The sequence below is a fragment of the Ovis canadensis genome, chromosome 18, assembly GCF_042477335.2.
Source record: "Ovis canadensis isolate MfBH-ARS-UI-01 breed Bighorn chromosome 18, ARS-UI_OviCan_v2, whole genome shotgun sequence".
NCBI lineage: Eukaryota > Metazoa > Chordata > Mammalia > Artiodactyla > Bovidae > Ovis > Ovis canadensis.
This window is the reverse complement of record NC_091262.1, coordinates 19,169,662-19,186,175: the sequence shown is the minus strand read 5'-3', so window position 1 is coordinate 19,186,175 and position 16,514 is coordinate 19,169,662. Positions and strand designations below refer to the sequence as shown.

The window sequence follows — 16,514 nt, the reverse complement described above, 5'->3', positions numbered from 1 at the left end:
GTAGGCTACAGTCCATGGGGTCACAAAGAGTCAGACATGACTGAGCAACTTCACTTCAAAAATAACCTATCAATCAAAAAGCAAATCCAGGCTGAACAAGTGAAAATGTTAGGGGACCATCATCCCCTGGAATCTGCTTCCATCAGCGTGGTCACCCAGTGAGTGAGAATGAGGGCCTCATGGGACTTGTATCCCTCCCACGTCTCCAGAGCAGACACAGGGAAGCAATAGGTGGATCTCTTCTCCTGTGCTGGGAAGGATGGGGGAGGCGTGTGCCAGAGCACTCAGAGGTGGCAGCTGCAGAAGTGGGTAGGGGTGAGCAAACAGTTGGGGTGGGAGTCTCTTGGTTCAGTTCTATGCGGTCACTATCCCCACCAACCCTTGTTTCCAGTGTGCGCACACACACACACACACACACACACACACACACACACGGTTCAGGTCTATGCGGTCTCCATCCCCACCAACCCTTGTTTCCAGTGTGCACACACATGGGCATGCACAAACACACACACGCTACCTTCCAAGTCAGCGTCCCTATAGTTCTCAGCTTGGAAGAACGAGCCTGCCCTGAGCCCTGGCTCTGGCCAGACCTGCTGGGGAGGGAGTGGCTGGCACCAGTCCAGGGCTTGCCCCAAAGGCTGGATGCACACCAATCCGAAGCCACTGGATGCCAGCCGTGGGCAGAGGCCCTGTACATCCCCTTAGTCTCTCTTGTTCTCACTGCCCAGCTGATCAAGCTGGCTGTGGCAGAAAGTAGGCACTGCAGCCTTCTAATATCTTAGTGTCCAGAAGGCCAGGAGGTGTTATGCTTTATGGCCTGGCTAGGAAGGTGAAGGCCAGCTAAAGGCTCTACTTCCCTGGAAGCCATGCACAGTGGGCTGTGTGGGGGCAGTTTGCCAGAATGTGCGCCCACGTCCTCGGCCAAGGAGGGGCCAAGTGCTGAGCTGAGCTCCTTAGCATTCTTCACATCCATCTTTGGACACTCTTGCTGCTCCTGGGGAGCTTATAGCACTCAGGAAAACAAAACATCCATCTGGTCCTCAAATCCAGAGTGATCAGAAGCTCTGGCAAGGCATCCACACAGCATGGCTGCCATGGGGACTCAGGACCCCACCGTGTGTCCACCCGGTAACGGAGCTCTGAACTGGGGCTCAGGAGCCTGGACTCTGTCAGAGAGCCGGGGCCGAGTCGCTTAACCTCTCTGCACCTCTGCCCCTTCTTCTGTTATGCAGGGATCAGCACGGGAGAGGGCTGCTGGCGCAGGGGACACTGCACAGAGGAACCAAGGCTGGGGCCCCAGACCCCCAAGGCCCAGCCGATCCCTCCTCACCTCTCCTCCTGCCCGGGGACACCCGTGACCACAGGTGTTGCCCTTTAGCGGTACAGGCTGCATTCAGGATGTGACCACAAGGACCCTTCGAATAACGACAGCTTTATTCTAATTCACACCTGGACATATGGAGTCCAGACAATGCTATTCTGCCTGGCCAGACAGATAAATTAAATCCCAAAGTGCCTAGGGGAGCCTGGGGAGACACAACGGCCCCTGCTAGGCCCCAGGTCACGAAGGCCATGTGCAGATGGAGGCGAGGTTGGAGATTTCCGTAGAAAGGCCCAAATCCAGATTGCCAGGTGAAATTTCCCATTTTTTAACTGTTAGCAATCAATTCTTAGACAAGGCAATGGCACCCCACTCCAGTACTCTTGCCTGGAAAACCCCATGGATAGAGGAGCCTGGTGGGCTGCAGTCCATGGGGTTGCTAAGAGTCTGACATGACTGAGCGACTTCCCTTTCACTTTTCACTTTCATGCACTGGAGAAGGAAATGGCAACCCACTCCAGTGTTCTTGCCTGGAGAATCCCAGGGATGGGGGAGCCTGGTGGGCTGCCGTCTATGGGGTCACACAGAGTTGGACACCTCTGAAGTGACTTAGCAGCAGCAGCAATCAATTCTAGACTGTTCCCACCAGCGTACGGCCTTTGAGCATAGATATCAATGGAAGCAAAGGAGGAGCTTCCAGTTACTGAGACCAAAAGGAAACAAACACGCTCCAGGTTCTCACTGGAAATTTTCATCAGAAAATCAGACAGGAGAAACCTTACAGCATTTGGAAGAAGGTTCTAGAACACTCATGGAAGGTTCTCAGGGGGTGACAATGGTATCCACCTTGAGTATGGGTCAAGGATATCAGATGAATGAATAAGGGAATAGCTAGCAGGGAACTTTCATTCACTTGAATGCTGTTGAACTCCCCTGCCCCGAGGCTCTGGGAGATGGCCTCCTTTCCTCAACCCAGGGCCGTTGCTTTCCCCTCAAGCGTCGTCCAGCCCTCGCCCAAGGGCCCTGGGGACAATGATGCTCTGTCTGCCCACAGCGCCTCTGTGTCTGCCTGGGGACAGACTCCCAACCGCTGAGGAGGCTCTCTCAATGGCTGGTGACCAAGCCCACTGCAGGATGCATGGGTCCCCTTGGCATTCTTCCCTGCTTTGGGGGTTCTCGGGCCCTTCTAAATGGACCCTGTATGGGTTCACCAGCAGGTGTGGAGTTGGGAGAGAAAGTGAATTCAGCTGGTGAGACTGGGACCATCTGGTTGAACTGGGGCCCATGGTGAGAGGGCTGAGCCCCTTGAGTCACCTCCACTTCCTGGGCAGGATGGACACGCAGGCACTGTACTCACCTTGGACCAGCTCCCAGTTTTCCACTCGTAGCAGCCGGAGTAGTCCTCACAGGGCTCCTCGGCTCTCGGCCTAGTGGACGCATCGCATTTTCCTTGGGAGTTGGTGCACGTCACAGTCCGTTTCTGTGTGCCTTTGCCACAGCTGGAAGAACACTGCAAGACACCACTCGGAGACTAAATCCAGTCCAATCCAGTCAGGTCCATCCACACCTGTTAAGTGCCTACCAGGTGCCAGCCCCAGCACTGAGGATACAAGGATGAGGATGCTATTTTCTGTCCTTGAAAAGCTCCTGGCCTTTTTGAGTCTTATGCACACGGTCCTACTCTGCTCCTCCCAGCTGGCCTCCAGGTCCTGTGCTTGGCCTGAGCCATTCGGGAGTAAAGGCACCAGTTCAGGGGTGGCGGGGGAGGGGAGGAGATGGAAAGCAAAGCCCCCAGTGACTCTCACAGGTGCCTGCAAGCCCCTGGGTTTCATGTGAACGCCAAGAATGGTAACAGGGTCATGCTCCTTGTGCTATTTCACTTCCTGGGAAATAGGAAGAGATGGTGTGGGCAGAGGACCCAAACAGAGGAGTGCCGTGTGAATCCTCAGAGTTTCCCACACCCCTAGGCAGCAAGATCCATGGAAACAGGAACAGAGCTGGAGAGGCGACAAGGCACAGACGAGGCAGACCTGGGGTGGGGGGGGTGGTCTGGAGCCCAGTTGGGAGATTCCCAGCCCTGCCCTCTGGGCTGGAGATTGGCTGGTGCCTGGCTGACACGAGTGAATTCTTACTCATCTCAAAACAAAGCATGAGGGAACTCAAACCCTGGCTCTGTAACTACCTGGAGGGGTGGGAGGGGTGGGAGGTGGTGGGGAGGTTGAAGAGGGAGGGATACATGTATACCCGTGGCTGACTCAGGTGGACGGACGCCAGAGGCCAACGCTATATTGTGAAGCAATTCTCCTCCAGTTAAAAATAAACGAGTTTGGGGAAGAAAAAAACAAACCACAAAGCACGAGGAAGAGAGGACCCTTGACCCTGGGAGACACAACTGACTTGATCAGCAAGCAGAGGTGACCTGGTCGGGGAACCTGGGGAGCCCACCCTCTGGTCACCGTGTGGGGAAGCCCAGTCCCCACCACGGAGACAAAAACAGCCGGCAGAGATGGTGGCCAAAGGCCGGGTTCTGTCCAATGCACAGACACGAAGAGACCTGGGAGATCTGGAGGGGACTCCCTCCCAACAGCTGGGTGGGGCTCCCACCAGCTGCAGACGCACGAGTGGAGCCCCAACAACTCTAACTTCGGTTCTCACACTTGCGTGATTGAGAGGGTACGTAGTGGTTTTTCTTGAGCTACAACAAACTTGACTTTTCACAAGTTCCACTACGTCCACTGGAAAAATACACATAAAGGACAAATGTTGTTCTTTATATTTGTTATTAATATTTATCTCAAAATGTTATCTAGTTTTATTTTTCCTATGAATTCAACCTAGCTCTCCATCTAAAGGTCTTATTCTTGTTTTCTTTATTTACTTTTTTGAAACGAATTTAAACTGGTTTGTTTTAGAAGAAATACACGTTTCACAGGTCATTATGGTATCATTGAGGGGCAGGGGGTTGGAAGAGCACTTGCATTTGATCTTGCGTGTGGGTTTTAAAGGGACTTCGGATGCAAGGAGTCAGTCCCTGGCAGGCTTTACACACAGGCCTCCTGGGGCAGGAGGCGTGGGGCCAGGGACCCTGGGTTATTGTGTTAAAGGGCTCGCCTTCCGACCAATTCAGCAACTCCATTCTCACGATCTGCCTCATGGGCAGTTCCCTGGTACCAGCACCCACACCATCGGCTCCTTCTGCAACTAGGGGCCTACTCACCACTTCTGCCTGAGTTCCTGCTTTGTCTCTCTCTACTCTGCGTTCCTTGCCTCGTCCCTTGAATTTCAAACACTCAACACCAAGCCCACTTCTTGACCAAATCCTGGTCTGGCCCCTTTTGACCAGCAGCCTGTTGGTGGAAAAGCCTTTAGGGAGGGCACTGCTGCAGGCTGGGGTCACCCTGCAAAGGGACCTGGGAGGGTGATGTTCAGTTTCTCTCTTGGTTTCTGACCCAGGGGTGCGAAATCAGAAGTCAAAGACAGGAGACAGTTGCTACCTTTTGCTTCCTTTTAATATTTGTTCCTTATTCTGATGCAGTGGGGAAGAAGTTGGGGACTCCTGGTGCCAGTGGTCAACACTGCCAGCTGAATACAAGCAAGCCCAGCAATAAAAACTCACCCACTAGAAATTTAAACCCATTTGTTTCCAGAAGAAGTGTTAGAGGGACTTCCATATGTGGGAAAGTGGTAAGGATACCAATTTTGTGAGCATCTCAGGGAGGAAGACTTGATTGTGCATCAAATGTTTAGAAAGAAGCATTTTGAGCCTTGGCTGAGGCAGAATTAGACTGATGGGTGTGGATACTATTTCAGGATTAGCATCAGGCAACACACAGATACAGAAACAGAGATGGAGAAATTTCTTTAAATCTTGCTCCAACTGTCTTACACTTTCCAAAATAGACCTCTTCAATACTATAATGATAGTTGATTATATCAGGCATGTTTATTTTGGTTAGAGGCATTTTTTTCTTTTCCTTGTAAGAGTCCTATAGGTGGAAAATTTACGGTTTTGGTCTGATTAAAACATAAATCTTATTCGGATCAAGAAGCAGGTGATCAAGGTCCTAAGCTCATGGCAAGGGAGACTACACACTGCCCCTAGCTTTCCAATTACCCTCCCTAAAAGCCCACTGAATGTTAAACTTCTTAACCTAGGTACATGTAAAGAGAAAAAATTAAAAAAAATTTAAACTCTGTTCTTTCCCTAAAATATCTTAAAGGGTAGGCAAAAACCTCCCCTCTTTGAACAGGTACATGTCAGGATCTGCCTAAAAAGTAAACTCAGTCACCCAAGGGCAGACTTTTCCTTCATTAAAAATGGGCTGAATACTTTCTTATTCAAAATAATTCCAACTGTTTGGCAATAAAAAGGAACTTTAAAAATACTTTCCACACTGAAGAGTGTCTTGGATTTAGCCCTTCTGACTTTCCTAGAACACGTCTGATGGAAGACCTCAGGGAAGCATGCCCTTTATTCAGCTATTTTTTTGGTTTGTTTGTTTTATAGCCAAACAATCAAAATCATTACTGCAAGTTCACTGCAAAGCCTTGAAGGATGATATTACCAAAGATAAGATATTTCCAGGATCAGTCTTCAAAGTTAAAACTTAAGGCTTAATTGAACCTCTTTCCAAAATGTTACATGGCATGAGATCCGTGACTCCAACTCACACACTAAAAGCTGTCTCTCCCAGCATCCACCTGCCTCTTGCAAAGGTAACTCCACCAAGACTGCTGTGGAGCTGAAGGGAAGTCTTTGAAAGCACTTTCCCAACCTAACCACCCTATAGTTACAGAGTGCGCAAAAGAGATGAAAAGGTATCTATTTGTCTACCCACCTACCTATCTCCTATCCATCCAACTATCCATCCTTCCATCTATATTTACAAGAGAATTCTCACAGCAAACAAACCAAACAGTACTGTGATATATGTTATAAAAAATACACTATCCATGGTTTTTTGGCCATGTTGAAACATCAGATGGAATTTGACAGTATGTGACCCAGAACAAAGCTTTGAGCTGCTCCAGGGTCTGGTGAGGATATTCCTCAGGATGTGTCACAAATAGCACGGAGGGAAAGGGGCCATTCTGGGGTCCCTGCAGATAAGGCTCTGGGGCCTTGGTGATGGTCTCAGCACTGAGGGCAGCCCAGGCACCCACCTGTGACCACTCTGATGCTTCCCAGATGGACAGGCAGTCCTGGCCCTCGCAGCTCTGCACTGGTGATGGCCGGGGCACGGGGCAGTAGAGGGGCCGGGTGGCAACGTGTGTGCCGTTCTGCAGCTGGTACACGCAGGTCACTTCCCGGTGCTGGATGCCCTTCTCGCAGGTTGCTGAGCAGGGGCTCCATGGGCCTGCCACCCACCTGCCCAGAGAAAGACAAGACAGTGAGAGGACAAAGGGCCTTCCAGACAGATCACGGGATCGCGGGCCTGCTGTGGGAGGGAAGGAGGCAGACGCAGCTTTGCAGTTGTATTTGGTGACAATTCCAGACTATCAGAGCTGTCTGAGTGGTTCAGTGGTCTTCTCAGCACAGAAACCCTTCTGACCCCACTCCCCATGTCAGACTGTTACTGTCCCTACGTCTCCATCCTGCTGTCTTAGGCCATCTTTGTTCAGGTGTGATGGACACGAAGCAGGCCACAACCCAGCAGAAGCTTTTGGTGACTCTGTGGCTGTGTGTCTCTCTCTCTTTCTGCTCTCTCTTTCTCTCTCTGTTCTCTGTGAGAACAGCATGTCCAATACAGGGGCTGCCCCACCACTGGGCTCTGTCATACATGATGCTGCGGTATGCCACTGAGATTCTGGGGTTGTTCATCACTGCAGCAAAAGGTGACCGGCAGAGCCCTCGACAGAGGATGCCCTAGCCCCAGCTCAAATACAACAGGCCTCCCCACTTTCCAAAGGGTGGCAGGCCCTCTTGAGGAGGCAACTCAGGATGGCCAAAGTCTCTCTAGAGTGGCTAAGCTGCTGAGGCCACCAGCTGAAAGTGCTCAACTATGACTTTTTCCACATGCCTAACATTTCAATGATCCCAACTCTGTCAGGTCTCTGCTGCCCTTACAGTGCTGGAAAGGAGCCAGGCAGTTTAGGAATCATTTCTCAGGACACAAACAGGGCTTTGAATGTCCTTTAAGAGACTCTCTGTGCTGTGGTCCCTGGCATGCGTGTGTGCCGAGTCACTTCCATCATGTCTGACTCTTTCTGACTCTGTGGACTGTAGCCTGCCAGGCTCCTCTGTTCATGGGATTCTCCAGGCAAGAATACTGGAGTGGGTTGCCATTTCCTCCTGCAGGGGATCTTCCCAACCCAGGGATCGAACCCACATCTCCTCCATTGCAGGTGGGTTCTTCACCACCAGTGCCAGCTGGAAAGCCCTTGTGAGGCCCCAATAGTGGCAGTTCCAAGAGCTCATTGCTTGACAAAGCAGCGTTGCCTGGAGGATCAGTGCTGATAACCACTCAGTTCTCACAACAGTCAGACCCAGATCCCACCTGATGAGGCCATCCCCCTTGGAAACATCTAGGTGCTGGTGATGAGTCAGAGAATGAAACAAAGCCTGCCTCTGAATCTTGGGGATAGAAAGTAAACTGGTGAGCAACATACAACAGAATACAACATAATGTAATAGAGCGAATGAAAGCTGATTGAAGGTGAAAGTGTTGGCTGCTCAGTCATGTCGGACTCTTTGCGACCCCATGGACTGTGGCCTGCCGTATAACATGTTCTATACCACAGACACAGACAGAATGTGCCACGCCGTAATAAGTGCTTCAGAGGAAAGCAAAGCAGCATGGGGCGGATGGGGCAAGGCGAGGGTTAGCACTATATTATCCAAGGTGGGGGATGGCCTGCCATGGGTAGCACCTGGGAGGAAGTGAGGCAGGAGCCCTGTGCTTTCTGGGAGAAGATGTAGGCAGAGCACACTGCAGGTGCAAAGGCCCTGGAGGCGGCATGTGCTGGCAGGGCCGAGGGCAGCCAGGAGCAAGCATGGCCAGGGCGGGGGTGAGAAGGAGAGGGCAGGACCCGAGAGGCCGCAGGGGGAGGTCACGCCGAGCCTGGCGGGCTGCTGCCTCCTGCTTGAATAAGATGCAGTCTGGGGGTGTTTAGAGAGAGGAGGGCACGCCCCTCTAGGGCCAGCCTGGCTCCGTGCGGCAGTGAGCCTACAGTGGGTGGAGGCTGCAGGGAGGGCATGGAGGAGGCCACTGCAGTGGTCCAGGTGGGAGACAAGGGTGGCCTGGACCAGATGGGGTGCTGGAGGGTGTTGGACTAAGTTTTGAGCAGATGGGACTACCCGGTTCCATCCCGACATGGTTCCTCCTCATCCTTTAGGGCAAGCTCAGGCCACCTCATCTAGAGCTCATTCCAGACCCCTTGGCAGAGCTCACCACTCTGTCCTTCGCAGCCCATGGACTAACTGCAGTGATGCTCCTCTCATCAGACCCCTTGCTCATGCTATGAAGATGGAGACACAGTGCCAGGCTTGGGGGTGAGGATAAGCAGCACACCCCCTGCAGACTGCTTATGGCAGTGCCTGGCACACTGCCTTATAACGGAACCAGTAGTGTCATTATTCTGTGTCTCCTTGGTGGGAGATGAAGACTTCACAGATGACATGCAGCCTTGCTCCCATTTCAGTGCCTGACAACTGCTTGAACACTTCTGAAAGACATGAACCAACTTCTACCCATTTCTCCTAGTCCTGGTCTTTAGAGTATAAGAATTCCTCCTCAAATATCTGAAGATAGGTCTTTGGTTCCCCCTTTAAGTTTTCTCTTCTCTTGATCAAAATAATGTACAGATTCTCAATCTGTTGTAAGTCTCAAATCAGTCACTGCTGTTCTTAAAATGATTGATATGTCACGGATAGAATGGTCCAGATGTGACCTGAAAGTGGCGAGAGAATGTGCAGGTTTTCTCTTTAAGTGGGGACTTGCTTTCATGAATGCACCCCAACTCTGCACCATTTCCTTTCTTTCTTAAAGCAACCACACTAACCTCTGCTAGCACCTATTACGTTTTTCTCTCAAGAACTGACTCTCAGCTCCCGGGAGCCAGCACGGGAGATCCCACCCATGACAAGGTCATGCGGAAAGACCTGACGGGCAAGGTGGATTAGGACTCGAGGGATCCCCTGGACCTGCTCGAGCATCTACCCCCAAAACAGAATTTGTCTGTCTTACTATCTTATGCTTTTTGCCAAACTCTTCTGATATTAATGGGGGCTGTCCCTGACCACCTTTCTCTGAAGGAAATCAACTTAGAACTCTAGTTAATAAGTCTCCTGGGCATGATAAGAGTATTTCAATTCAAACCCCTTTGATAGCTTTCTAACTTGCCTGATAGGTTTATCCAGATGCTTACAACTACGCATGTGATTGTTTACAGCCTCCCAACCACAAGAGGCATGGGGACCTTAAAACACTCTAGGAATGTAGAGCCTTTTGAGGAGTTAAAAATTATTAGGATAGAACTGGTTAAGGGTTTCACTGTTGAGCCAATACTTGCCACCAAGTTTTCATATCTTTTGTTGTGTACCTGGGAGTGCATTAATTAATATAGTTGATATATAGAAATATAAGTAAACAGCCTTGATATTTATATTAAACCTTGAGTTAATAAATTCCTTCCTTGTTATAGCGCACCACACCTTTGCCCTATAGGAATGCAACTTTATCCAGTGCTTTCAGGGAGTGGCGCTAGACTTTAGAAGAATCACCTTTAGAGAAAATAAGTTTTCTGGTTAACTAACCTTTATCAGAAAGAAGGGTCATAAAATGTTATTAGGCCTCCTGGCCAGAAGATGATGTAAATCACATAAAACTTTTGCATATGGAAAGGTATGCAGAAAGAAAGCCTGGTCTCGATAAGGGTCAGGACTGCTGATTGTGACTCTGCATCTTCCATTATTCTCTATGTGCAGCTCAAGGTATGTAAGCTCCCCTGGAAAATAAAGTTTTGGGGCCTTGCTCACTGAAGCTTGGTCTCACTGTGTCTTTCTTTCTCTTTATTTTCAGGCTGACTCCCTGGAGCATAGGGGCCCTCTGAGTTCACTTTCCTGCCCGGGCTTCTAAGACCCACGTGAGAGGGAGCCCAAGGCGGGGCACCTTCCACTATTCAAGAGGGCATCTGTGGCCTACGTGAACAGAGCAAGTCTCTTGTCTGAGGCTTTATTGGCTTTCTGCATAAACCAAGGAATATCAGCCTCTTTCTCTCCTCTGTTTTCTTAACTGCAACATTCTTTCTTTATCTCTCTCTATATCTATATCTCTCTCTCGCCTCACTGTCCACGCTTCGGATACCCTGGATCCAACTGGGACTGGGCCCTGGTACACAGCCAAATCTCCTTCGTCCTGACCTTTTGCAATTAACTTTGCAAATATAAATGTTAGGTTTTAGGTGAAGACCTAGGTTTTAGGTTGAGGTCACGTTGTTGTGCTGACCTGTGAAATGGCTTAGAATCCTGCTGCTGCCTTTTGTATTTGCTGTGCTTCCCAGGGCTGAGCCCAGGGAAGCACAACACATCCACACTGTGGGATACTCATGGGATACGCAAACACTGCCGTGTCATACTCATGGGGCTATCATTGCCCTCGGCATGCATGCCACTGCCATGGGTGCCAGCTTCTCCACTTCTGGGCACATAATCAGAGCATGTGCTCTAGGGAATGTGGGTACCAACTCTGTTCACACAAAGGTCACATCCAGGAGACAGGGAACTGCTAGCAGGGCTCAGCAGTCCAAGCCCACCACTGGCTACAAAAGTCAGGTCTGTGGGGGTCAGATTCCTGTAGAGCTGGGAGGGACTGCCAGCCCCTCAGGTCTTTCTCTCCTTTACCTCTGGTGTCTGTTGTGTGCTATGCTTAGTCGCTCAGTCATGTCCAACTCTTGTGACCCCATGGACTCCTACCAGACTCCTCTGTCCATGGGGATTCTCCAGGCAAGAATACTGGAGTGGGTTGCCATGCCCTCCTCCAGGGGATCTTCCCACCCAGGGACTGAACCCAGGTCAGTGTTTGATCAGAATCTTTACCATCTGAGCCACCAGAAGCTCGTACTTTTCAAAAGGATGACAGGATGGAAAAGAGCTCATGTACCCCTTGTCCTCTTTCCAGAAGAATCCTAAGATCCATCCCTGCCTGAAACATGTGCCAAGCCACTGACAGAAGGGCTCTGTGTCGTGGGCACACCTGCTAAGGGTTATTGGAACTATTTTTCAGCTGGACCTTCTTGCTCTTGAACTTAAGAAATACCTTGGTGAGGAATGGGGATGAAAAGTGGCCTCCCTAAGACTTTGCTTTTGGTGACAGAAAGAAACCACTTCTGCTGAAGGGCTCAGCTGCACGAGGCCCACGTGGGACAGGAGATGACATCACATGCCTGGACATCACAGTCAAGTCCCATCGATTCCAAGTCTATTAACTGGAGAAGGGCCAACAGTTCCACACAACAATATGTACCACAATTACAATGCAAACCTGAGCTTTTTTCACTCATATCCTCTAAAAATCTTAACAGCGACATTCACTAGCCGAGTTTGAGTTAGTAGTTCTTCTTAAAAGCAATAAAACTGTAATTCTTGATGAAGCCACCATACTACTTCCATAATTCAGGTTCCTCCCCCATTCCCACAGGGTCAGGTCAGCCTCTCCTGTCCAGCCAACACAGACACATCTCCTTTGTACGAGTGCCAAGTTCAATCATTCTAATCAGGTAGTTTTCCACCTTTATCTGTGGTTTCACTTTCCCCAGTTTACTAGCAGTCAACTGCAATCTGAAGACATTAAGTGGAAAATTCCAGAAATAAACAAATCATAAGTTTAAACTGTGCGCTGTTCTGAGCAGTGGGATGAAATCTCCCACCATCCCAATCAGTCCCACCTGGGATGTGAACCATTCCTTTGCCTAGCTTATCCACACTGTATAGGCTCCCTGCCGCTTAGTACAGGAAATACATAGTATGCAAATACCTGCAGGGTTCAGTACTATCCTGGGTTTCGGGCATCTACTGAGGGCTTGGGGTGTATGGCCCATGGATGAGGGGGGACTACTAGATTTTGGACAGCTCTGTTACTACCTGACACCCTGTTTTTTGTTTTGTTTTATTTTGTTTTGCTGCTGTCGCAAACTGCTATAAACTTAAGGGCACCCCAAAATACAGACTGATTATCTTGCACTTCTGCAGGTAGAAAAACTGATGTGGATCTCAAGGGGCTAAAATCAAGGTGCTGCATGGCTGGTTCCTTCTGGAGACTCGAGGAAGACTGGGCTTCCTTGCCTTTCCCAGCTTCTACATGCTGCCCTGAGTCCCTGGCTGGTGGCACCTTCTTCCGTCTTCAAAGCCAGCAAATCAGGTAGAACTCTTCTCGCACTATGTCACTCCAACCTTCTCTTCTGCATCCCTCTTCTGTTTTAGGACCCTTGTGATTACACTGGACCCACTCAGATAATTCAGGAAAAACAAGCTGACTGGAAACCTGTATTAATTTGCTAGAGCTGCTGCGAAGAAGTAACACAAGCTGGGTGGCTTAAAACAGTTCAGTTCAGTCGCTCAGTGGTGTCTGACTTTTTGCGACCCCATGGACTGCAGCACGCCAGGCCTCCCTGTCCATCACAGACTCCGGGAGCTTGCTCAAACTCATGTCCATCGAGTTGGTGATGCCATCCAACCATCTCTCCCTCTGTCATCCCCTTCTCCTCCTGCCTTTTATCTTTCCCACTATCAGGGTCTTTTCCAATGAGTCAGTTCTTATCATCAGGTGGCCAAAGTATGGGAACCTCAGTTTCAGCATCAGTCCTTCCAATGAATATTCAGGACTGATTTCCTTTAGCATTGATGGGTTGGATATCCTTGCAGTCCAAGGGACTCTCAAGAGTCTTCTCCAACACCACAGTTCAAAAGAATCAATTATTTGGCACTCAGCTTTCTTTATAGTTCAACTCTCACATCCACACATGACTGCTGGAAAAACCATAGCTTTGACTAGACGGATCTTTGTCACCAAAGTAATGTCTGTTTTTTAATATGCTGTCTAGGTTTGTCCTAGCTTTTCTTCCAAGGAGCAAGCACGGCTGCAGTCACCATCTGCGATGATTTTGCTGCTGCTACTGCTGTTGAGTCGCTTCAGTCATGTCCGACTCTGTGTGACCCCATAAACGTCAGCCCACCAGGCTGCCCCATCCCTGGGATTCTCCAGGCAAGAACACTGGAGTGGGTTGCCATTTCCTTCTCCAATGCATGACAGTGAAAAGTCAAAGTGAAGTTGCTCAGTCGTGTCTGACTCTTAGCGACCCCATGGACCGTAGCCTACCAGGCTCTTCTGTCCATGGGATTTTCCAGGCAAGAGTACTGGAGTGGGGTGCCATTGCCCCCCAAAATAAAGTCTCTCACTGTTTCCATTGTTTTCCCATTTATTTGCCATGAAGTGATGGGCCCAGATGCCATCTTTGTTTTCTGAATGTTGAGTTTTAAGCCAGCTTTTCACTCTCCCCTTTCACTTTCATCAAGAAGCTCTTCATTTCCTCTTTGCTTTCTGCCATAAGGGTGGTGTCATCTGCCTATCTGAGGTTATTGATTTTTCTCCTGGTGGCAATCTTGATTCCAGCTTGTGCTTCATCTAGCCTGGCATTTCTCATGATATATTTTTCATATAAGTTAAATAAACAGGGTGACAATATACAGCCTTGATGTACTCCTTTCCCAATTTGGAACCAGTCTGTTGTTCCATGTCCAGTTCTAACTGTTGCTTCTTGACCTGCATACAGATTTTGCAGGAGGCAGGTACGGTGGTCTGGCATTCCCATTTCTTTAAGTTTGGCATTCCCAAACTCTTCCACAGTTTGTTGTGATCCACACAGTCAAAGACTTTGGCATAGTCAATAAAGCAGAAGTAGATGTTTTTCTGAAACTCTCTTGCTTTTTCTATTACCCAATGAATGTTGGAAATTTGATCTCTGGTTCCTCTGCCTTTTCTAAATTCAGCTTGAACATCTGGAAGTTCTTAGTTCACGTACTGTTGAAGCCTTGCTTGGAGAATTTTGAGCATTTCTTTGCTAGCATGTGAGATGACTGCAATTGTGCGGTAGTTTGAACATTCTTTGGCATTGTCTTTCTTTAGGATTGGAATGAAAACTGACCTTTTCCAGTCTTGTGGTCACTGCAGACAGAATGAAAATCACAAGCACAGAAAAGTAACCAAAATGACCACATGGACCACAGCCTTGTCTAACTCAAGGAAACTATGAGCCGTGCCATGTAGGGCCACCCAAGACAGATGGATCAAAATGGAGAGTTCTGACAAAAACATGGTTCACTGGAGAAGGGAATGGAACCACCTCAGTATTCTTGCTTTGAGAATCCCATGAACAGAATGAAAAGGCAAAAAGATAGGACACCGAAAGATGAACACCCCAGGTTGGTACGTGCCCAATATGCTACTGGAAATCAGTGGAGAAATAACTCCAGAAAGAATGGAGAGACGGAGCCAAAGTGAAAACAACGTCCAGTTATGGATGTGACTGGTGATGGAAGTAAAGTCCAATGCTGCAAAGAACACTATTGCATAGGAACCTGGAATGTTAGGTCCATGAATCAAGGTAAATTGGAAGTGACCAAACAGGAGATGGCAAGAGTGAACATCGACATTTTAGGAATCAGTGAACAAAAATGGACTGGAATGGGTGAATTTAACTCAGATGACCATTATATCTACTGTGGGCAAGAATCCCTTTGAAAAAAATGGAGTAACCCTCATAGTCAACAAAAGAGTCCAAAATGCAGTACTTGGATGCAATCTCAAAAATGACAGAATGATCTCTGTTCATTTCTAAGGCAGACCATTCAATATCACAGTAATCCAAGTCTATGCTCCAATCCACTAATGCTGAAGAAGCTGAAGTTGAATGGTTAAATGAACCTACAAGACCTTCTAGAACTAACGCCAAAGAAAGATGTCTTTTTCATCATAGGGGACTGGAATGCAAATCTAGGAAGTCAAGAGATACCTGGAGTAACAGGCAAGTTTGGCCTTGGAGTACAAAATGAAGCAGGGCAAAGGCTATTAGAGTTTTGCCAAGAGAATGCACTGGTCATAGTAAACACCCTCTTCCGACAACACAAGAGAAGACTCTACACATGGACATCACCAGATGGTCAATACCAAAATCAGATTGGTTCTATTCTTTGTAGCCAAAATGGAGATGCTCTATACAGTCAAGCAAAAACAGGACGGGGAGCTGACTGTGGCTCAGATCATGAAATACAGACTTAAATCGAAGAAATTAGGGAAAACCACTAGAACATTCAGGTATGACCTAAATCAAATCCCTTATAATTATACAGTGGAAGTGACAAAAATAAATTCAATGGGTTAGATTTGACAGACAGAGTGCCTCAAAAACTATGGACTGAGGTTCATGACATTGTACAGGAAGCAGTGACCAAGACTATTCCCAAGAAAAAGAAATGCAAAAAGGCAAAATGGTTGTCTGAAGAGGCCTTACAAATAGCTGAGAAAAGAAGAGAAGTGAAAGGCAAAGGAGAAAAGGAAAGATATACCCATCTGAATGTAGAGTTCTAAAGAGAAGCACAGAGAGATAAGAGAGCCTTCCTAAGTCATCAACGCAAAGGAATAGAGGAAAGCTATAGAAAGGGCAAGACCAGAGATCTTCTTCAAGAAAATTAGAGATACCAAGGGAACATTTCATGCAAAGATGGGCTCGATAAAGGACAGAAACGGTATGGACCTAACAGAAGCAGAAGATATTAAGAAGAGGTGGCAAGAATACACAGAAGAACTCTACAAAAAAAAGATCTTCATGACCAAGATAACCATGATGGTGTGATCACTCACCTAGAGCCAGACATCCTGGAATGCAAAGTCAAGTGGGCCTTAGGAAGCATCACTATGAACAAAGCTAGTGGAGGTGATTGAATTCCAGCTGAGCTATTTCAAATCCTAAAAGATGACGCTGTGAAAGTGCTGCACTCAATATGCCAGCAAATTTGGAAAACTCAGCAGTGGCCACAGGACTGGAAAAGTTCAGTTTTCATTTCAATCCCAAAGAAAGGCTTAAAACAACAAGAATTTATTCTTACAGCTCTAGCGGCTGGAAATAAAAAAATTAAAGTGATGGCAGGGTGGTTTCCTTCTGAGGATTCTGAGGAGTCTGTTCCATGCCTGTCTCC

General features: G+C 48.4%; 1 protein-coding gene across 4 annotated transcripts in view; it reads right to left on the bottom strand.

Moving 5' to 3' along the window:
- Positions 1–16,514, bottom strand: part of ADAMTS17 (ADAM metallopeptidase with thrombospondin type 1 motif 17) — a 398,399-nt gene that overhangs the window by 18,037 nt on the left and 363,848 nt on the right. For all 4 annotated transcript variants that reach the window (XM_069559119.1, XM_069559121.1, XM_069559120.1 and 1 more), the window contains 2 exons: positions 6,488–6,692; positions 2,682–2,834 (listed from right to left, as the gene is read on the bottom strand). In XM_069559119.1, the coding sequence (XP_069415220.1) occupies positions 2,682–2,834; positions 6,488–6,692 (358 nt within the window). The remainder of the gene's footprint in view (positions 1–2,681; positions 2,835–6,487; positions 6,693–16,514) is intronic.